General features: G+C 41.8%; 1 protein-coding gene across 7 annotated transcripts in view; it reads right to left on the minus strand.

The window, feature by feature from the left end:
* Positions 1-22,995, minus strand: part of LOC147028068 (zinc finger protein 385D-like) — a 465,436-nt gene that overhangs the window by 20,211 nt on the left and 422,230 nt on the right. For 6 of the 7 annotated variants that reach the window (XM_085878078.1, XM_085878076.1, XM_085878075.1 and 3 more), the window contains 4 exons: positions 19,684-19,794; positions 2,494-2,680; positions 1,819-2,097; positions 268-437 (listed from right to left, as the gene is read on the minus strand). In XM_085878078.1, the coding sequence (XP_085734204.1) occupies positions 268-437; positions 1,819-2,097; positions 2,494-2,680; positions 19,684-19,794 (747 nt within the window). The remainder of the gene's footprint in view (positions 1-267; positions 438-1,818; positions 2,098-2,493; positions 2,681-19,683; positions 19,795-22,995) is intronic. The other variant, XM_085878077.1, reaches the window with a different exon arrangement.

A 22,995-nucleotide genomic window follows, 5' to 3' on the forward strand; every position in this document is an offset into this window, starting at 1 on the left:
ACACACAACAGCAGCAAACTTGATTTCAGACCAATGCAATGACTGACCTTGTGAGAAGTGACATAAATTCCTTTGGGCACTCTAGGTACAGGAGACGCCATTCTGTGATGTCGTTTTTCTCCAAAGTTAATGGGAGAGTTCAGGAGAATTTTTATTTATTTGTTAAGAAAAGTTAATTGAAGAGGATTAAAGGCTCAAAAAGTAGATCAGAGGGGTCTTTTACGAAAACGTGATGTAGGGATTGTGAGTGGCAGAATAATAACAGACCTGCTGTAGCTGAGTGTCAGAGTTGACCTTGAGCTGGCAGAGCTCACAATGGAAGTCTTTCACCCGAGCCGCTGAACTCGCCTTTGCCGCTCCTGCCGTAGACTTGTGTCTTGACGGGCGACGCATGAAAGGCGGATCCTTCCCTTCCAACATGGCCTTGTGCCTGGCCCCTGTAAGACGGTCATGCCACGTGCTACTATGTGCCACTCACCATTTTGCACCGGTCAACACCCTTTTGCCTTAAACCCTATTGCAAATCAGTATGAGTGTCAAAGGGCTTGTTCTATATTACAAACTCATGGGCACCCTAGGGGTTGACTGAGGAGAGGTTCCATCAAATCGCGTTGTTTTTGCGCACAAGACAACACGCACAGTAAGAACGTGTCGAAATGCCTCGGGCTCGTCGAGAGCTAAACTTAGGCTTTTACAACCCAACAGAAACTGTGCTGACAGAAGTTAAACATCGGCTCAAATCAAGGCGAGGAATTAAAGCGATGGTGTTTATTGCTCACATCTAATTCGACATTATCAGACGGTTCGCTGGTGTTAAATAAAAAGGTCAGACGGAGGAAGAGGCTTTTGGGCCTACACCATACTAGTGTCACCAAACCCCGCCATCTTCCCTGTATCGATTAATCAGCCTTTTAATTATCTCTCGAACGCAGCTATTCGGTTTATATTTCGTCAGTCCTGGGATGACAGACACTCCGTAACATACGGTAACATTGGGAAGGCATTAAATACTGTACTCGACTTATGCTTGGGGTAAGGAGAGAGTCACGGTTCAATGTCCCCGAGTGCATTCTTGGTTCAATGAAGCTCAACTTACAGCAGCATCACAGTTTGTGATGCCTTACAACAGATATAAGCATGTCAGAATATTTTACATCATCCCATTGGATTAAAGCTGCCCGATTCAGATAAAGCAAAAATAAATCTCCCCCTTCGATTTCATTGTTACATCCAAGTGCTTTACAAACATCCTTCCTTGATTATTCTTTCGTTGTGTCGTTCTTCAACGACCGTTTTACTCGACCTTGGGGCAAGACAAAATAAGGATCGGATGATATGACTTGTGAGATCTACAAGGGGGGTGTTAGTTCAGCTGCCAGGGCACTATTTTTTACTCTAACTCAGCAGGAGATGGGGAAAGGAGGGGAGAGGGTGAGCATGGTATAGTGGGGGGGGGGTTATGTGACATCTGTTTTGCCTGTCAGTCTGCGTATCATCACTTTTCTCCATCATGATATATATATATATATATATATATATATATATAACGTATATGTTTCAAAACTTCACTGGGTGGAAATATCAAGTGTTGTGTGTGCCCTAGAAGTTTTAAATAGTAACGTAGTCTTCTATTTCTGGGTCCAATCATGCAGCTGTTAATGAAAATAGCTACAGGCATCAGTGAATATAATGCGTGTCCTCACGATTTTGCAAGCTGGGAGTACGGTTCAAAAAAGATGCTAACTCGGAACCAAAATCCCATTTAAATATTCATAAACAACTGTTTCCTGGTCAAAGTAGCAAAGCAAAGACGCTTACCCTTGTTGTGACCCTGAAGTTGGGACAGAGAGTTGACTGCAACTTTGCACAGGGAGCAGTACAACAGTCTTTTCATCTTCTGCTCCTCCGTTTCACCGACATTTTCTTCAACTACTTCTGCTTTTACAGTCCAGTCGTCTCCAGCTCCTGTGTGCGTGGTGTTAGTGCTCGGAGAGGTAGACAAGACGGACGATTGTTTCGGAGGATCTGTGAACACCTGTGACAGCTGGACGGCAGGCCATGACCTCGTCGAGTCGTGTAACCCTTGGTCGAACGCGTCTGAGGTGAAGAAAAATACTGCAGTGACCTCGGTGCAAGGGTTGCAATTATATTATGGAAAAGGTCACAGGCAAGGTCAAATGAGCAGACATGGTAATAAGAGTGGCAATTGGATGTTGCAGGTTGAAAACAAAGATAGGCTGCTGTATTTTACAGGCATGAGAATGATAGTAAATCTGTAACATGCACATCTTGATGGTAAAACTGGTTGCAGAGATAGCTGCTTCGGTGAGTGCATTTTTGGTTCGTTAGTTTATCTCCAAATGTTCAAGTTGTAACATCGTAACATGGGATTATTGAATGATTTCCTCTGACAAGATGTCCAAATGACGTGAGATAAAAGCTATGATGTTACAGGTGTGGTGTGTGTGTGTGTGTGTGTGTGTGTGTCTTGACCTGCACGCTCAGAGTGGTCTGCAGGGGCAGTGGGGGCGTCTGTGCAGGCTGACTCGGTGGACGAGCAGGGATTAGCAGGTGCTGCAGCCAGGGAAAGGGAGTCAGGATGCCTGCAGGCTTTGGTGCCCTCCTTGGATTTGAGCTTCTTGACATGTTTATGCCCTTTGTAGTGCGAGTCAGCTTGGTTCTACAAAGCAGAACAAATGAACCGGTCAGGCTCATTTCGTTTGGGGGCAGGAGGCGTGGCATATCAGCATTGGCAATTCTTTGTGCAAGAGTTTGTAAAAGGTTTGTGGAAAACATGTGTGCTCCCAATTAAACCCCCAAATCAGCGGATGAAATGCCAAAGTTTTCAAATGTTTGAGTGTTTGCTATTTTCGAGCAAAAATGTATGGCTTCCAATGGCCTCCTTCCTTGCAAATTCGCTCCTAGAATTGCAAACATGCTTACTGCAAATAAGCATGCTTGCCAAGTGGTTATTAACGGCCAGAAACCGCTTCTATGCCACGTGTGCAGACAGAAAGCATAGCAATGAAAGCAATTGTGAACAACAAACAAAATTGATTCACTGCAGCTCCAATATTATATGTGAACAGGAGTACAAGTGTACAATTTTGTTTGTATCCTTTCATGAAATGTCCTTTCTTCATTGGGAAAGGCATTTTGATTGACAGCTTGACAACAAGCCAGGTGTTTCCATGTTCATCACTCGATGCTCAACATTTGATGAAAAATGGTGTGATGACATCTGCCTTGGTGCACGGCCTGGAGAGCTTTGCGAGCTCAGCATTTTTCTTCGAAATGAAAATTTGGTGTCAATTTCTACTTTTACAGTCATTTAAGACTCAGATAGGAGTTTGTACATATATTGCATGCAGGAAAAGGGCATATCGTTGTACTGTTGCATGAATTACAGGGAGACAAATCAACACAGTACATGCTATTGAACCTGGGGTCCTGGCATCATCAGGTAGGTAAGTCCTCAAATGGGAATGCCAAACAACTCAATTTGGATTTGGAAAATCCTTCTATCAACTATATTCGTCATGTCATAATGTAGGCCTTTTCAAGAGCTGAGACACTACAATAAGTGTACTTTCACATCATATTCACAGTAAGGTTTATCAAGCTTTATACCCATTAATCTGAATTTTTCAATCGATGCACATTCTCAGGTCCATTTCTTACTCGACAGTCATGAAGGAAGGGTCATTACCTACTGCATCAAACTGTAAGGAATGGAACAAAAGGGCCTGTGCCATACTTTATATGCACCTGATCATGTACCTGTGCAATTGACATTCCCACAAATCCATCCATTGGGACCATACTCTGTGCAGAGCGTTGGTGCTGCCAAAGCAGTCTCCTTGGCTATTGGGTACAATCCTGGACGGGTCACCACTCCGACACAGGATACCAGCATGCTGGCACTCATTTTGTCGACCTCAGAAGGATGACACAGGCAGAGTCAACCCCACCTGGTATTAATTCAACATCTGAGTGGGATTTGAACTCAGGATACGAGGATCCCAAGCCCACCACCCTAACCATTAAGCCGACACCAGGCAATGCTCCTTCAAATGAATGATCAAAAACAACTCAAAACTTGCACCAGAAGTCAAACATGAAGTTTATGTTCACTTACTCTCTTCAAATGAGCTTTTGTGTGGAACCACTTACCAGACAAAGGGAAGATTGTTCGGCCTACACAGCAGTTCCTGGCATGTAGAGTGCTATATATGCAACTCATCATGCCCATAATGAACTCATTAAGGGAAGTCATGCCCGGCTGAGTGCACACCCGCAAGAAAGCTTGTGCGTGCGCCTTTGCCAGGGGATCAGACATAATATGCTACACACCGCACTCGATTGGGGCGTTGGGTTTTGCAGCCACAGGCAGAAGGTTGTGTAAAAAATAACTGGTGGAATTTGAAGCCCTGTTAGGAATAAAGAGCAGCTTACCTTCTGGAAAAAAAAACCTCCTCTTTGTCCATGATTCCAAAAAGATATCATAGATGAGCATTTGGAGAAGGGTGGTTCAATTTTACCTTTGGCTTACTTTATAACCAAACATGTATAAACAGCCTTGTCAGGCAATCAGCATAGCACAATGCGGCCAATCTTTTTGTTTGTTTTTGTAATATGTTTTTGTTAACTAGAAATTTAATCATTTGTCACAGTTCCACCTTTTCTGTTATCTTACTTGCCACCATCTTGATTTTCAGCAGGTGCTTTAAAGGGAGGAATGGGTGATTTTGGGTATTGGTTAGCAACACTATAAAAAGAACTTCCTTCATAAAAAAAAATTATCTAATTAAATTACTCTGCCTTTTATGAACAAAAATGCAGGTCAAATTTGAATCTTCATAATACTGATTGACAGGCTTACTTCTGTTACCTGTTTATTCATCTTTGGAGTGTGTTATTCTGAAGCAACTGAACTCAAAGTATGCCAAAAGCTAACATAGCCGTCAATGTTTCGACTTCATCTAATATATAAAAGGAGCTCGGTCTCGGCGTCCCTGCGTGCGTGCGTCCGTCCCTACACGATCGGCAGCGCAGTGTGCACGTATGCACGCAGCATATCAATACACACATACACACTTACGCTGCACATACGTGCATGAGGACAGTTTGTTTCCTGGCATGGCCCGTTCCAAATATGTACCCCTGATAGTTTTATCAAAAGAAGGAACAGAAGAGGAGAGGGAGGGTTAGGGCAAGATTTTTTTGTTTTGTTTTGATCTTCCTCTTAGTGTATTGTACATTATTTGGAATTCAGCATCAAAGAAGGCTGTGATGAATATCCCATTAACACTCTCTCCCTCCTCACTCCCTGAGTGTATAGCTAAGCAAGTTTCTAGACACTGCCTAATGTTATTTTTTTTCTTAGCAATTCTACAAAGATTGGTATTCCCATCAGCAAAGCGATGGTTATAAAATTGTTGTATTTTTAAAATTGCTATCTTGATTTTGATTATCTTTTTATAACTTATGTTTTTGAGCTTGTTATCTGCTGTAAATATGAATGCAGAATACAGGAATGCAAAAACTACCCCACTTGCTTTTTGGATGCTTGTTGGTTATGATCGACACCCTTGGAGCCAATTTTATTAAAAGCCTTACGAACGAGCGTTTTCAGACGTGTGTGATGTTAAGCTGAGGCTTTTCCAGAAACATATTGTTCATGGTAATATTGATATGAGAAATGCAGTCATCAATGCTGCGTGCAATATCTCATGCAAGGCGTGCTTGCTGTGTTGGATCACAAATAGTGTCTGCCGAAGATGGCACAGAAGGATAACTCCAATTCTTGATGAACCAATGCCCAACCTCAAGCAAGAAAAGGTGTGCCTACCTGTCGGTTTAATCAAAAGACAGAATGTTAGTATTTTACAAACATACCACGTGTCTATCAGTAAACTTCAATGAGGATGGAAGATGAAGTCAAACGTGTGAAAAATGGATCTTTTATAATATGTAGTTGTTGTTGCTGCTGACTTGATGGCTGAGGTTGTTGCTTGTGTGCTCCTTCCAGGTACTTTTATATATCTTTCTACTGCTTCGAGAAATATTACTATATATATTATCTTGTGTGTTCTCGTTGTCCTAAAGGCTTGCCAGGGAATCAGACATTATGCCGTTATGCAATATACAGGGTGAAACAGAAAGGAGAAGATATTTCTGCCTCCGCTGACGAAGTCACCTGAGACGTTACGTTCGTCCGTGCTAATTCTCTCTGTTTTTTTTCTGCAACCGCTTATCCGATTGACACAAAATTTTCTCCATAGGTGTGATTACCCATGGAGAATATTTTAATGATAATTATGATGTCATTGATCATGTGATTCGGCAGTCATATTTTTTGACATAAAAACTTTCTGAAATCTCCCAAACGACTGAACAGATCGAGGGGAAACTTTACAGGTATGATTGCCTATCCATCTGGAGCAAAAAGTTCTCCGCATACGGCTTCATAGGTCACATGGTTTTGCAGCCAAATTGGATTCAACCTCAAACATTTAAAAACCATCTTCTCCAGAATGGCTTGACAGATCGAGTGGAAACTTAACACACATGTGTCCCCAAGCCTTGGGGATACCAATGCAATGTGTCCATGAATAATTAATAGGTCACATTGTCTGGCTGCCATATTGGATTGAATGAAAATTAAATTTTTTTTTTTTTTTATCTTGAACCACTTTATCAATCGATGTGAAATGTCACATTTCTGATCTAGTAGCGACGGGGAATATATGTATTAAATTTCAACCTGATTGGATGTATGGTCTGGCAGTGATAATTATTTAATATTTTAAAAAATATTTGGGATCAGGGGTTTAAATCTGTGTACTATATACCACCCAACTAAAGGGATGAGCAATTTGCCCGACTTGTGTTGTGATTAGAGTTGTAGTTGTTGTTTTTGGTGTTGATTTGAAGACGGCGTCTGTTGAAGTAATGCGTGTGTGCGACTGTGTGTCGTGGAAACTGTGTATTTTGTTGACAAATTATTCCCCTCACTGTTAATTCTCCCCAGGAAAAAGTCTCATTAGTTGGACTGTATTATATATTTACTCGAGTTTTCAAGGCTGAATAATGTGAAAATACAGAAGGGTCACCCATCATTTTGACGGGGCTTTACTGCTCGTAATATGATAAATGTTCGAACGGCTGCATCAATGGGGTTTTTAAAACAGGCATCGTTATATATGATTAAATGGACACTAATTTTTGTTCCAACAAAATCAATGGTTAGCTTTTCAACCAAGTCAATCGATTATTAGCTTTCCAACGGCGGCATTTTTATTATTGCAGACCGTGGGAACCGCTACATTAAATTGCGAGGTACTGCTTATTCTTTTTAAATTCTGGAAAGACGGATTTTTAAAAGTCTCTTTAAGATTACGCACACGGACATGAATGTTTGTTCTTAGTAAATCGATCATTAGCTTTCCAATGGTGCAATTTTTATTATCCTACAAGATGACCCGTGAACCCTTTGGGTTCCCTGTGTGACAGCGGTTTGATGAAAAAACAAAACAAAATTGTATTATTATTTAGTGGTCAAACTTTAACTTGAAGAAAATTTGAGCATTTTTCTCAGGAGTCATTGTTCGGCCATCAGTTTCTCGAGGTATATCAACACATGCTCCATGGGTTGTCCTTGCACTTTATAGATCGTCAGACCAAAATTTGACTGAATCGGGAATTGATTTTTTATAAGTTTTTTCGTTGCCCGATTTGAACGAAACTTGATACTGCACACCGCAGGAGAATGCTGAGTAAGGTGGCACTAAAAAATTTGCGCTATCATGTTACGTTTTGGCTGTATTTCGGGAACATACATATATATATATATATATATATATATATATATATATATATATATATATATATATATATATATATATATACACATACAAGATGAGAGTTTTAGTAATATATAGATGACAATGGTAACATTTCTACCTTCATGACGTTACGCGATTGCAACCATCAAGTTTCATAAATGAGGTGGAGGATGTGGGAATATAAGTTGGGGGTACAATGATGCAAAGGAAATATAAAATATATATATATATATATATATATGTATGTATATGTTTTTTGCAATAAACTCATAAGCTGGGGTGAACGGTTACTCAAATATAAATGACAGAAGTGAAAATGTGTTGAAACGAGATGTTGCAGCAAAACATGAATTGCTTGCATTGTAACTTTGCAGACACCGATCTATATAATAATATGCCTTGTTGTGTGTGCGTGTTTCTGGAACAATCCTTCCCACCGATTGGTTGGTCAGCTAGCCTGACTCCACCCAGCCACGATTTCATCCTGATAAAAAAATATATATATATCGTACAGCCGCCATTTTGATTCTCGCAACTCTACGAAGCCAAAGATGCCTCGGAACTGTCATATTCACAATCGCGATGCACACTCTATATGTTTTCCCTTCATTGTAAAACTACCAAAGTGACAGTTGAAAGGATTTTGAGTCGATAGGCGTCGCGGACCTCGTGAAGATCGGCCTCAGCGATCGAGACCGGTCTGTTAACTAGTGCCCCGTCCAAATAACTAGGTGGCAATCTCTCAAGCAGAGATGAAACAACTAATTTTATTAGAAATTTGTTTGAGGTCATTATTTACTTTTTAAAGATTTTCAATTCAAAATATTCAACTTTTGCAAAATGCTATCAGAAGAAAAACATTGAAACAGTGTATGCAAATTACTTCCAGCTGAGTAACAGGTGGTTTGCACTCAACCCCCCACCCCCACCCCTTGCACATGTGCAGTATCCCTCAGCAACACACCATGGGTGATGGGTCTCTTGATGGAGGAAGATCAGTGTCGGAACGAGAGCGGCCATTGTGTAATGTAGTACGTCTGCAATTTGCATTGCATATTTCTTTATAAACCGAGCTGAGAGGATTAGATGTTAAACCCCACGTCGTGCGTTATGAGTGCGAAGAGACCCGCGAATACTTCGTCAAGCACACCTCGTATCACGGAGCAGCGATGGAGTGTAACTTCAGTGGTGCAGTCAGACATTATTAAGACATCAGCGTGGTAAAAGGACAATGCAAATTGGAAGTATAGAGTACGTGGAATCGCTGCATCAACTGTGCATTCGATTGTTAAAAGTTCTCCGAAAATGAAGCCCCTACTGAACCACTCAGAAAACCCATGAACGCAAAAGGGCTACCTCAAGCCATGGCCTCTTGGCATTTTGAGGTCAAATCCTAAGGCTTGGATGAATATCTATATCAACACTGTGCTTGGATATAGACGCCAAGACTGGGTCGGTGTGCCAAGACTCAGTAATTAATTTCTGCATGGAGGGTGGTCTAAGGGATGGCAAACGTATTGGATTATCACACCAGTCTTGCATTTCTGCAGGATGGGTAGGAGCATTGTCTACAAGGAGCAAAGCTTTGTTGATGACATTGTTCTCCTTGGTGTCATTTTCAATGGAGCTAGAGAAGGCTTGAAGTGGGGAGGGGATTGGCATTCTCTTAATTAAACCCATGTCATCATAAAAGTTTTTTTTAAACAATATATATATATATATATATATATATATATATATATATATATATATATATATATATATATATATATATATATATATATATATATATACATATACTTGACACCTCCACACTCCTCAAACCAAAGAAGCTACATAAAGCAACTCTAAAAGGCCTACACAAGGTAAGCGCTTTTGCTGTTTCGAACATTTCCCAGAGTTCCTGCACAACTATAAAGACGTTCACATAATATACACATGAGAATCCCAATGCTACACACCCCCTCAGCTGCCGGACCAGTTTAATTACTTATTGACGAATCATCAGTGATTGCGCAGGCAGCAATGCATACCAAGGAGGCTCCCAAGCATGTATTACGTGCAAATGTCAAAAGCAGTCAATATATAAACCACCGCACATACCTCTGCTTGATCTTGATCCCCGAGAACATATCGGGCCCAATACATTTTTGAAATATCATGCTAGACGGTACGATATCGTTTTTGGCCCTGTCTCTCAATGGTGAAGAATCACTTTTACAATTAAATCAATCTCGTATCCAGATCCGGATTCAGATCTTCACTAAAATCGAATCAATTCGTCCTTGCGACACACACAATGTTGTCCACCAAGTTTCGTCCAAATCCGTCCACAACTTTTTGAGATATTGTGCTATCTATTGTTTTATCCCTATCGCTCAATGATGAAGAATCAACTAAAAAAAATTATAGTTGTCGGATCCGGATCTGGATCTTCACCAAAATCAAATTCATTCTTCCTTGTGACACACCCAACCTGTCCACCACGTTTCATTCGAATCCGTCCACAACTTTTTGAGCTATTGTGCTATCTATCATTTCAGCCCGATCACTCAATGGTGAAGAATCACTTAAAAAATTATCAAATCCGGATCCAGACCCAGATCTTCACCAAAGTTGAATCAATTCTTCCTTGTCAAACACCCAACATGTCCAACCAAGTTTCATCCGAATCCCCCCACAACTTTTTGAAATATCGTGCGATATATTGTTATATAAGACTATATAGTAGTCGGATCTATATCTAGATCTTCACCAAAATCTAATCAATTCGTCCTTGTCACACTGTGAACCGGTCCACAAAATTTCATCTTGATCCGTCCACAACTTTTTGAGATATCCTATACACAAACAGCCAAACAGACAGACAGAAAGGGGGTGAAAACACAACCTCCTTCACCTTCGGTGGCGGAGGTAATAAAGAAAGACCCACCCACATCTCTCACCTGTGAATGGAGGGAATAGCCAATCAACGCTCACCTAATCAACGAAACCTGGGTGGCTAGGATTATATAAATAATTGACACCTCCCACACTCCTCACGCTGAGGAAGCTGCATAACACAACCCAAGAAGGCCTACACAAGGTAAGCACTTTTGCTGTTTCAAACCCTTCCCAGATTTCCTCCACAACTATCGAAAGACATTCACACACAGTACACACAGGATATATATATATATATATATATATATATATATATATATATATATATATATATATATATATATATATATATATATATATATATATATCAGAAAAATATAATTGTTTTGGGTCATTTATTGTCACATGTGTTTTCTGCACATCTCGCGGGATTGTGAATTGGACAGGTGACCGTGATTGGGTGGGAAGGAGATTTGAAGGCTTCAAGTGGGGATGGGTTGGCATTCTCTCAAACAGGGCTTAAATCCACGTCCTCATAAAAGGCCGTTGTCGGAGGTCATTATTTTTACTTTTAACGATGTGTGTATATGTGCATGAGGAAGTAAGATCATTAGTTTTGGGTCAGTTATTGTCACATATCTTATGTGCATATCTTGTGGGATTGTGAGATGGACAGGTGACCTTGATGGGTTGGGAAGGTGTTTGAAGGCTGCACCGGGGTCATCTTGTCTCTTAAAAACGACAACTTTCTGGCCATGAACGAGGAAGTCATGCAGACGTTACCAGGTGAAACGGGCATTTAACTCAGCGTAGGATCAGTTAAGTGTGACAACGTTGAGAAGGCAGAGAACTATCCAACTGAATTCATCAATTCCCTCACACCATCCACGATGCCACCTCACAACCTTAATCTCAAGGTTGGTTGCATCATCATGTTTCTTCGCAACCTTGCCCTGCAGGAGGGACTTTGCAGTGGTATCAGATTAGAGGTCATCAATCTGCACCAAAACTGTGTTGAAGCGAAACTGACTTCTGGGCCGAATTCTGGAAATCGAGTTCTCATACCTCGAGGAAACCTTGCCCGAGCGACACCAGCTTGCCATTCACTTTACAGCGAATCCAGTTTCCCCTACACTTAGCTTACTCGATGACAATCAGCAATGCACAACGCCAGACATTGACAAGGTTGGCATTGGCTTACCTCACCTGGTGTTCACCCACGGCCAACTGTAAGTGGCATTTTCTCGAGGAAGGGCTCTTATGGATGTTCAAGTCAAAATTCTTGACACCAAGACCCAAAGCAAACGCCAAGGCAAAATGGTCACATGCAACATCTGATACCTTGTCGTACTAATTACGACGTTTTTTTTTTCCGGGTGATTGAAGAAAAGTGAACGACAAGACAGACCATGAAAGTTGGTGGTGATTCTTTCCTTTTTAAAGATTTCATGGACAATTAAGAAAATGACTTATTCTATGGAGATTTTTCATCAAACGGACTCCGATGAGGACACTGAAATCGAGTTTAAACGGAATTTGGAACTTGCACTGCACCGTGCAAGTCATGGATATTTGCACGGGTCAAAAAGTTGAGAGAAAAAGACACGATCGCAAATCTCAACAGTAAAGGTGCTGGAGGACCAACACGTTCAGGACGTCCTCACGATGTAAGGTCTCCTGAGAACATTGACCATGGTCGGGATTCAGTGGGTGGAAGTCTGAAGAAATTCATCAGGAATCGGAATCAAGAGCTTGCAATTCACATGAATCAGTGAGAACCATTCTCATCCACGTTGTGCAACTGGATAAACACATAATTCAGATTATCTCAAACTGACTGCAGACCGTATGTAGAAAAGAGTGACAATATGCCGGTGGTTTGCAGAGAAGATTGAAGAAAAGCCCAACTTTCGTGACAATGTCTGGTTTTCTGAGGAGGCCCATTTCCTTATTTATGGGCATGCTAACTCCAAGAAATACATATACTGGGGAATGACAACCCCCCCTCCTCCGCCTCCTCCTCCTCTTCAGTGACCTCTCCACTTAGAAAAATGCACTGATTGGGTCGCAATTGGTAGACATGGAATATTCAGCCCTTTCTAGTTTGAGGACGAAACAGGCGAGGCATTGACTTATCATTGGTATCTCCCACGATGAGGCGGAGTCTTTGGGCCTCTCACTCTATTTCCGCAGGTAGGTTGGTGGTCTTTCTGTCTTCTACCGTCTCCTCTCCGGTCTCTCCCCCCCTCCTCCCTGCTCTGTCTGTGACATGTCCTCACCATATTTCTGCAGAGCACTCAAGGTCCACTAACCCCCATCTGGTAAAACTACCAAAATCACAAATTACTGCTCACCTTCACTCTTTCGTTCCTCTTTTTCCCGCCTTTGGAATAAACGCCCACACCCTCTTTAATCCCATTCTTCCATCCAGGCCTTCAAAACAGCAGTTCACCACCACCTCTTATCCAAATCATCCTCGATCCAAATCTTTGATCTTTTCTACCCCCGTTAATCCACCCCAAACCCACCTCCTTCAAATTCCCTGCTTTCCTTCCTGAAAGTCCCTGTAATGTCCATCTTGTATACCCCGTGTTCTCCGCCCCATCCCTCTCCCATCCACAGATCTCCGAATCTCTCTGTTCCCCACTGTTTTGTCCTTCCCTCTCCCGCCCCTCTTGACTCATGCCCCCCCCTGCTCCCCTTGCTGTGCATTGTGTGTTCGCTCTCATATGAGCCTCATCAATGTATTAAAAAAAAAAACCCCCGAAACATTAAATCCAAGATATTAGGAAGTTTTGAGGGCCCAAGGCAGTCACATGGGGGTTACAAGAAAGGAACAATGGCTTAAACAGGATGGAGCCACTCCTCTCACTTCAAATGATTCACTGAACTGGCTTAACACGCACTTTGGTGACACAGTCGTCATTCAAGGTATTCTGGTATTATTCAAGGTAATCATTTATTCTGGTATTATTCATTCAAGGTATTATTCAAGGTAATCTGTGCCAAAATTGTGCCAATCAAATAATAAATGAGGATTTTATATGAAATAGTCACCCTGGTAATTGTATATGTACAAAATTGCACTCGGGAATACAAAGCAAGCCAATCAACATCGAGAGGGGTTCACCACGAGCTTGTCTGAAAAGGGACAGGAGAAGACCACGTGCCTCAACCTTCTTCTGCAGAGTTTCAACAGAGATGTCCTCCACCCCTACAAAAACACTTCTCATGAGATTTGATGAATCCTCAGATTTCGTTCAGATAAGACGAGTCATAGGAGATTTTTTTTTTGTGAAGATAATCCAATCCACCTCCATGAGTACAAGATGGGACACAGAAGCTCTGGCTGTGCAAGAGGAGAGGGGCACCTACAAAAGGCTTAGACGTTGAGAAGAGAAGAAAGGTGCCGCATGTTGTGGTGGAGAACACAAAGTTTGCACAAATGTAATCTTACATGATAGGTAATATCTCATGGTAAAGCCAAGAAGCTTGAGAGACTGGCAAGTCTCGAGAACGTGGGAAAGTAAGAAGGCAAAAGTGCAGAATATTTAACAAGGAACGATTTATCCGGAGTAAAGCGAGTAATTATCGGAGACTTACCAGGTTTGAATATCGCATTCGTGATGTGAAAGCCAATTGTGAAGTTCTCGGTATCAGATAAGTTGAGATGGATGCAGATGCTGCGTGCTCAGCACTCGAGATGTAAAGATCGTTCCAGTAAAGCATGGATGGAATCATTGGCAAAGTGGAATGGGGGTTATCCAGGGAGGCAAAGATGTCATTTATACAAAGAAAGAAAAATAATTGTTCCGAAAACACAACAGTAGGTATCACCAGGCTCGATGGAAAGAGCAGAAGAAAAGATGCCCATCAAAGGAGACATGCTGCTTCCATGTGCGAATAAAACCTGCCAGCCAGGCACACAGAGGTCTCTACATGCCGTTGGTGAACCTAACAAGGAAAGATGGATGCCGTATTGTGGGAGAAACGTGGGATGCTTCTGCAGGGACAGCCCTGACCTCATTCTTGAGATAAATGAACTCTATCCATTATTATGAAAAGTAAAGCAGATCAGGGTGAAAGCTCACATCGAAACGTAAACTGATGAGTTATTTGAGGAATACATCAACGGAGGATAATATTTGTGAACCATGGCATATCGGATGCCGTACGTCTGACCTGCTGTCTGCCGTTGACTTTTGCTTGTTGTTTAAATATTTAACATTTGCGCTGAATGATGTAGAAACCTCATGAACTTCAACTCCTCTCTGAAAGAATCCGTTGTAATCGTGCTTTTACCATACTAGAGCTTATTTCACCCTGAAGGTGACTGCAACGCATGAGCATCTTTCCATAGGTGCATCTTTTCATGGGTATCAAAGTTTTGGAATGATGAAACATAATGGTACTCAAATCGCACTGGGTCTCCACAATGAAAGCAACAAATCCTTATTAAGCCTGTCATCCTCCTTTGGACAACAACTGTCAACCTGGAAGTGAACTAACATCACTTAAATTCAGAGGAAGGGTACAAAAACAGATCCTTCCAACGACAGGTGGGTAAACTTAGTTCCAATTATGAGTTCAGTCATGGAATCCATAATCCCTTGCTGACATCAATGCTATCGTCTTTTCAAACAAGACTGACCTCTCACAATCAGTTTCGATTCCGTCCTGGTCACTCAACTCTAGGCATGGTGCTGCATCCCTCTCAGCAATAGGCGTAGGTCAAAAATGTTAAACAAGAGGTCAGAACAATTTGCCTTGTCATATATTGAGCATTAAACAGACTCTGGCATCCTGCTGTTCTTATCGAGCTTATTGCCTGTGGCACACAAGACCGTCTTTGTATCTGGATTTCTGACTTTCTCAATTTGTTCAGTCAATGCCACTGAAGAAGGAACAGTCTTTTGAACTTCTATGCCTCAGCATGAACCATGACCTCTCGTGAGCTGCCCATAAAACAAAGCTGGCCTCCAAAGACAATATTTGCAGAACGACTCACCCGGGCATCTTCCATCGTTCCAAGTAATTCCTTGAAAAATCGGAATTATTCAAACCATTCGAGACCTTTGTCACGAGCAAAGTGGACTATTGCTCTCCCCTATAGCCTGATGCCCCTTGTTCACATCTTTCTTTACTGGATTCGGTGGAATCTAAAGCTCTCAACTTTATTGCCATTTCCCACGATGAGTCAGAAGCAGAAGGCTTATTGCTCTCAAACCGGAGACACGTTGGTGGTCCCTCTTGTTTGGTCTTTTTACCACCTCTTTACTGGTCTATTTTCCTCTGCTCTCTCAACACTTCACCCCTTTCGGGCCCCTCAAGGAAATCCATGTGCCTCCAGTAACCGTCTGGTTCGACTCGCGAAACTCCAGGCTCACTGCGCACCGCGACTCCTTTGTTCCTTTATTCCATTTGTGGAATAACTTTAAAGAGGATGTGAAGTGCCACACTTCGCTCCACGGGTTCAAGCAAGAGCACCGACATCTCAGGTTCTCGATAATCACTACCCATTCTCTCTTTTATTTTTATTTTTTTTACCCCCGACCTTACGCAACACTCTTCCTGGCAGGTGTCCTTCCCGCCTCTCTCCTCATTCACTTGGTTGTTGCCTCACTGTCAGTACGTTGCCTATTTTTCCGACTTTCACCTAACCCTTCCATGAGCCTACATTTTGTGCATCAAAAAGACAAAATGGATGACGGACATTTTCATGAATATTTGAGGAATTTGTCCTCCTATCGACTGCAAGCTCCCGAGAGTGTAATGTACAGATACTCCAGATTCGACAAGTCTTACTTTAAAACTTAATGACATGAGGAATAGAGATGACGCAGTAAAAGAAGAGTTATCTTCAAGAAAGAGGTTATAGTGTGTGTGCCGAACAAAATTAATGACAACCAGGACAAAATGGCCTCCAAAGCCAATATTTCGGATATACCTTCCGGTACCTTTCCGATACCTTTCGGATACTTTTCGGACTCGATAAGATTCAGATTTGCTGACTAAATGTGGAAATTCTACTTGCCCCCTTTTTTTTTTAATCACAACTACTCCTGCACTGCTGCATTAATGTCCCAAATTATAAAGTTAGGCCCAAATCTTTCTCGAACAGGTTGGCTGGGCCTGACGTTTGACTGAAGCGCATCCGGGCAGGAATTGGTAATATATTCAGAGTGCCGGCGATGGCTCGCCTATGCTTCATGAAAGACACCGCAGGATATTTAACATCCACCAACTAATGCCAGCCGAAGGGACACCCAGTTAAACGTCTATCTGAGTGATGCAATACCCTGTTTGCGAAGCACCAACCTGTCAGTTCATAGTTGGTTTGGGAATTGAGTACAGACAAGACGGCTCAACAGCTCAAAGGTAAGTGTGCTGCCTCTGTACAATGTCGTTGGAGCATTGGCTTTAATCCCTATATCCAAGTATATTTTGGAAGAAAAATGCAATGAATGGGATTTGATTCTCTGCTTGACTGGTAGCTATGAATGTGTTGGTGTTTCTCCTGTTTATATAGCCTGGTGTCGGCTTAATGGTTAAGGTGGCTGGCTTAAGATCTTGGGATCTTGAGTTCGAGCCCCTTGTCGGCTGTTGAACTGACACGAGGTCGAGGTGACTCAGCCTGTCATCCTTCCGAGGTCGGCGAAATGAGTACCAGTGCACTGGTAATAGAGGGCAGAGCATCGGCAGCGTAGCTGTGCCCCCAGAAATTTGATGCTACCCAGCAGTAAGCAGCAGATTTGTGATGCATACGATAGCTCGCGAGCTAGCTCCTGTTTATAATGTTTAAGTGATTGATTGTTTGATACCGAAATATGTCGTTGTAGATGAATATTTCAAAGTCACTGGTACGATAACCGAAATAAACCATGTGACCAAACTTTGTTGCATCCAGCAGTCCTGCGAGCAGGCATGGAATCAGAAACTTCGGTTTAACACTAAATCAAGGTATTGATTTCACGGCTTTCGTTTAAAGTAGATGGATGGGAAAGCAAAGGCTGGAACAAAGACAAATGGCTTGATGAGGGCCGTGCCAAGCTCAGCGGATTGCAACCGATCCACCACAAACGCCCTTGACCCAGACATACTGCATGTTTGTTTGTAATGGAATTTAATCTGCATATTACAGGAATATTTCAAACATTTCTGATTCTGATATACTATACTCTGTTACAGAGCATCGGTGCTGCTGAAGTCGTTTCTTGGCAAAGGGTTGTACTGGCTGGTTTGCCATTGCCTTCCCAGCAGTAGTCAGGGGCATGAATTTGGACTTTCTTCTTAGTGCCGGTGATTGCTCGCCTACACTTGGCGAAGAACGTCCACCAACTAATGCCGGGATGCCCAGTTTATCGTCCATCCGAAGGACGGCACACACATCCTGCCCATGGAACACCGGGATGACAGTTTATAGCTGGGTCGGGATTCAAACCTAGGCTAGACAGCTTAGAGGAGAGTGTGCGTACCTGCAGTCCATCCTGCTAGGCCAATTTGAAAATAAACAATGTGAAAAGTGCGACAATAATTCAAATGAGGACAAAAATTCCCTCCATCCTAAACCACGACAGAACAGTCCTGTGCGAGGGAAAATTGGCACAGATGTTAATTCTGCTCTCTGGAGTCGCTTCCAACATCTGTCACACATTTTCCCATCGGCGAGTAGGTTTCTTGATGCTGATGGAGTAGAGTCATATTTTTGGTTGCGAAACCCTTTTGTAAGTGGAAAATAATTCTCTCCTTCCTTTGTCGCCATAAATTATTACAATAACAACAATAACTATTATGTGGTGTAAGGATAGTGTAATGGTGAGAGCATCCTTTGTGAGTGCTGGGAGGTGGTGGTTGGAATCCCGGCTGAGTAAAACCAAGCACTTTAAATGGTACGTGCCGATTGCTTGCTTAATGCTCGGCGTTGAAAGAGGAGAGTACGGACAAACAACTATAGGTTGGCAACAATTGCACAGGCATGATGGGCTGCATGGTGTCCTCATACATTAAAGTTCCTTACATGGGAACTTGTATTATATTATTATCATCATTGTTTTGGAATCCACCATGGAAGCTCATGGGTACATCCACATAAAAGGAATGCCACACAAAGGGATGAAGGATGCAGAAAGATGGGAGCGGTGAGAAATCGAACAAAAGGAAAATGCTTCACACTCAATCGGAAAGGTCATTTTTCACCATTTGAGAGGTGAGCATGCGCGAACGACACCGCTGTCCCATGAGAGATGACCGGTATGATTGAACCAGGTCAAGAATGATGTTGCGGAGGTCCTTTGCTCAATATTTTATCATAAAATGATTCATCCCTGATTACAGTGTAAGCACATTCCATATTTTCGTGGACAAAGGTGTGGGTTCATCACAGCTTGTGTGGAACACCACAGCAAGGTAATGAGGTAAGTGACACAAGGCATTAAGTTTAGCGCATAAAAAGAAGCATCAAAGTGAAAATGTAAGTGAGGAATTGCCTTTCACATTGAGAAGAGCTATTGTTTTGAGAGGAAACAATAAGTTGCAGCAATGAGGGGCACGATTGAGTTGAGGCATCAATATGAGGAAGTGATGTGAGGCATGAACAAAATGCGTCAGGGTGAACTATTGAGATAGGATTGCTTGAAGTGATGCATCGAGTTGGGAGACTGGGATGCGACATCAGAATGAGGGATTCAAGCCACTAACCTAAGCCCTCAAAAGTGAGGAGCTGAGGTGAGGCATCAAAGGAAGTCATTGAGGTGAATGAAGTGCCTTTGGTGAGATCTCAATTTGAGAAGTTGAAGGGAAGCACCAAAGTGAGGCCCTCATGTGAAATAGTGATGCAAGGCTTCAAAATAAGTGTCTGAGGTGAGGTAGTTAAAAGAGAAATGAAAGCAAACCATCGGTAAGAGACCTTGAGGAGAGTCGTTGTTCGCACGTCATGTCATCATGTTGGTCTCACCTGGGAGTTGAAACGAAGCTGGCAGATGTTGCAGCTGATGAGCATTTTTTTCCTGGATGCTACTGGAACCCCGAATGTATGGTTTATGACAGCCTTCTGCACGGGATCCATCTGTTCCACACATGCAATCGTGTGACCATCACAACATTGACCCACTGGACCCTAAACATTCCAGTACATCGGTGTGAAAGTGAGATAATTTCAAAATAATTACTTTACCTCCTATAAATGGAGAAAATAATGTCATCACAGTTGTAATAGTAACAATATTTTACAACAACTTTCATCATTATTAATCAGGAGAGTCCTTTTTGTTCTGACATAAAGCCAGCTGCCTGTCTTCATTTGACCAGACTCGGTGGTGTGATGGTTAGAGCATCCGGTCTGGGAGGCCGGTGGTTCAAACACAAGCCGAATAATTCCAAAGGCTGAAAAAATTGGACGTGCTGATTCCTTGCTTGATGTTTAGAATTAAAAAGGACAGAGCATTGACAAATAACCATAGGATGGCAACCATTTCAAGGCTCGATTGGCCTAGCAGACTCCTCCTGCATTGAAGTTCCTTGGAAGGGAAGTCATGTTAAAGGGAATAAGTATCTCTCGAAAAAAGTAGGCCACTGTGTGCTCCTACTCATTCCAAATTTCCAGCTTGTAGATGCCAAGTGAGATAAATATAGTGGTAAGAATACCTGGGGGGGGGGGGTACCGTGAAGGCATGCCATAAGTGGAGGAGTGCAACAAAATGACGTCCAAGGGCAGAAATCACAGATCGATCACAAGGTCATGACCCAAACAACCAATTGGTCAGGTTGGTCAATAACCAGTTAACCGAGACTCATTCCAGAATCCATCCATCCATTGGGACCATACTCTGTGCAGAGCGTTAGTGCTGCCGAAGCAGACTCCTTGGCTATTGGACACAATCCTGGACGGGTCACCACGCCAACACAGTGTACCACCATGCTGGCACTCATTTTTGTCGACCTCGGAAGGAAGACAGGCAGAGTCAACCCCACATGGTATTAATTCAACTGCCGAGTGGGATTTGAACTCAGGATCCTCGGATCCCAAGACCATCACCCCTAACCATTAAGCCAACACCAGGCATATTCCAGAATGGCAGTGAAATTAATAAGTAAACCCCTTTATTAACGAGTTAACAGGAAAATTGATTAAACCTTGGCAATGCGACTAAACTCCTTAAACTCAAAGCACAAAAATGATACCAAGTAGTATGGCAGGCTTCATAACATATTCCAGTATAGACTGGAGGAAGAGGCATTCGTATGAGAAAGGAAGCTGAAGATTAATCTTTCATTTCAAAAAAACAACCTTGCAGGACACATAAAATAGAACACAGGGACTGAATGAGGAACAAAGATGATTCAATAGAGCAGATGAGAACGCACACAAAGTGAAGACGCATGCGTTCCACACTACCCGGACCTCGTCTACTCAGCTGCTCTCCATCCTGCTCCAAGCCGAAACCACCCTTTTTACCTCTGTGACTTAGCCCCTTCTCTTTAAAAGTCATCATCCATCAGCAGTGATAATAAACACAGTCTTCATGGATCAGACTGTTGCTGTTTCAGGTGTAGATTCTCCAAGCAATCTCTCTCAAAAACTTCTGTTCAATGCAAGTTCTCCCAGACAGTCTGTCAGAGTTAAGAGATTCCCAGTTTTGGGTGGATATGTGGCATTTCTGGAGCTTTTTTTTTCCAAGTTGTCTTTAAAATTGTCACCATCTGCCTTGCCTTCTCCGCCCAGTTGAAAGCTGTCCATAAATTATCTATTTAGACAATCTGCTGTCATCCATCCTCAATTAATTCCCCGACCACAAAAGTTGAAACTCGATCAGTATTGACTTGATACCGAGCATCCCCACACACTGAATACTTCATCATTCCTGACTTTGGCCTTTCAGGAAATGCCCACAATTGCATGTGGATGTGACACCTGGACGGCATTCAGCATCTTCGTGTGCTTGCAGCTGGGAATCTAGATTTCCGAAGTGTAAAGGATATCACTGGGGAACAAAGTTTTTGTTGCATTGATACCAGCACTTGATCCTACCTAATTTGAGTGTGCTGAATTCAAATCTGAAGTTAGTTTCTCTCTGTAAGCTCGAGATTATTTGCAATCCACCATTATCAACATTTATTTGGTAAGTTACAATTTGTATTGAAAGCAAATTTATATTAAACATAGATTTTGCAATTCAACATTTTCAACATTTCTTTGGTAAGTTACAATTTGAATTAAAAGCAAATTTAAATTAACATATATTTCGACATAAAGATGATAGGTGATTCAGAACAATTGATAAGGATGGAATGCAAAGTTCAAATAGGTCCTACTCAGGCAAGAATTTGCACTTGGAGCTCTTTCGTTTGTGGACTTCCACAGGGTGATCTCGTTTGATGCTCCAGCAGTAGTCTGCCATCATATTTTTGTCCCATCGCCCTTGGTAGCACTCTTCCATCGTCATGAGGTCCTGCTGGAAGCGCTCTACCTGTTCCTCACTTACAGCCCCAAGGTTCTCAGGGAATTTATCAAGGTGACTATTCAGGAAATGGAGCTTGACACTCATGTTGCACCCAAGAAAATATATGTACTATATATATATATATATATATATATATATATATATATATATATATATATATATATATATATATATATATATATATATATATATATATATATACATAGCTGCACAATTTTAAGTCGAGTACCATTGATGACGATAGTAGATTCAAAGTAGGTTGTGCAAGGTGGTATCTGATCGTGGACCTCTGTTGTTTTTTAATTAAGGTGTTTTTTTTTAATTAATTTAATGAACAATTCATTTTTAAAATTTATTTAAAAATTAATTAAAAGTTAATTTTAATTAATTTAATTAACAAGTCCTTATTGATAGGTTGCAGACACAAAGTGGTTATATAGTTGATCAACTGCAAGTTAGCCTCACTGTGAGCAATGAGTGAACTATCATCTGCAAATAGGAATTCACTGACAATATTCTTTCAATTGCCTTAGTTTTTTGCTCTCAATCATAATAACCTGAATAGTTCTCCTTGAGTACAATCATGAAAATCTGAATAATTCTTCCTGAGTCGAGAACCCAGCTTCCAGGTCTCCAGTTGCTTCTTCAGGTAGAAACAATCAGAAACAATGAGATGAGTGGACATCCCAATTGTGTGTTATTTCAAAAGACTTAGTCAGTGTGCTTGCAATGGATACAGAGCCAACAACACCACGGTGAAACTCCTGCAGAATCTTCAAAAAATGATCATGGCATCCAAGCTTCTG

Source organism: Eptatretus burgeri, chromosome 4 (genome assembly GCF_056783735.1).
Source record: "Eptatretus burgeri isolate ZD-2024b chromosome 4, Ebu_testis_v1, whole genome shotgun sequence".
Classification (NCBI taxonomy): Eukaryota; Metazoa; Chordata; class Myxini; order Myxiniformes; family Myxinidae; genus Eptatretus; species Eptatretus burgeri.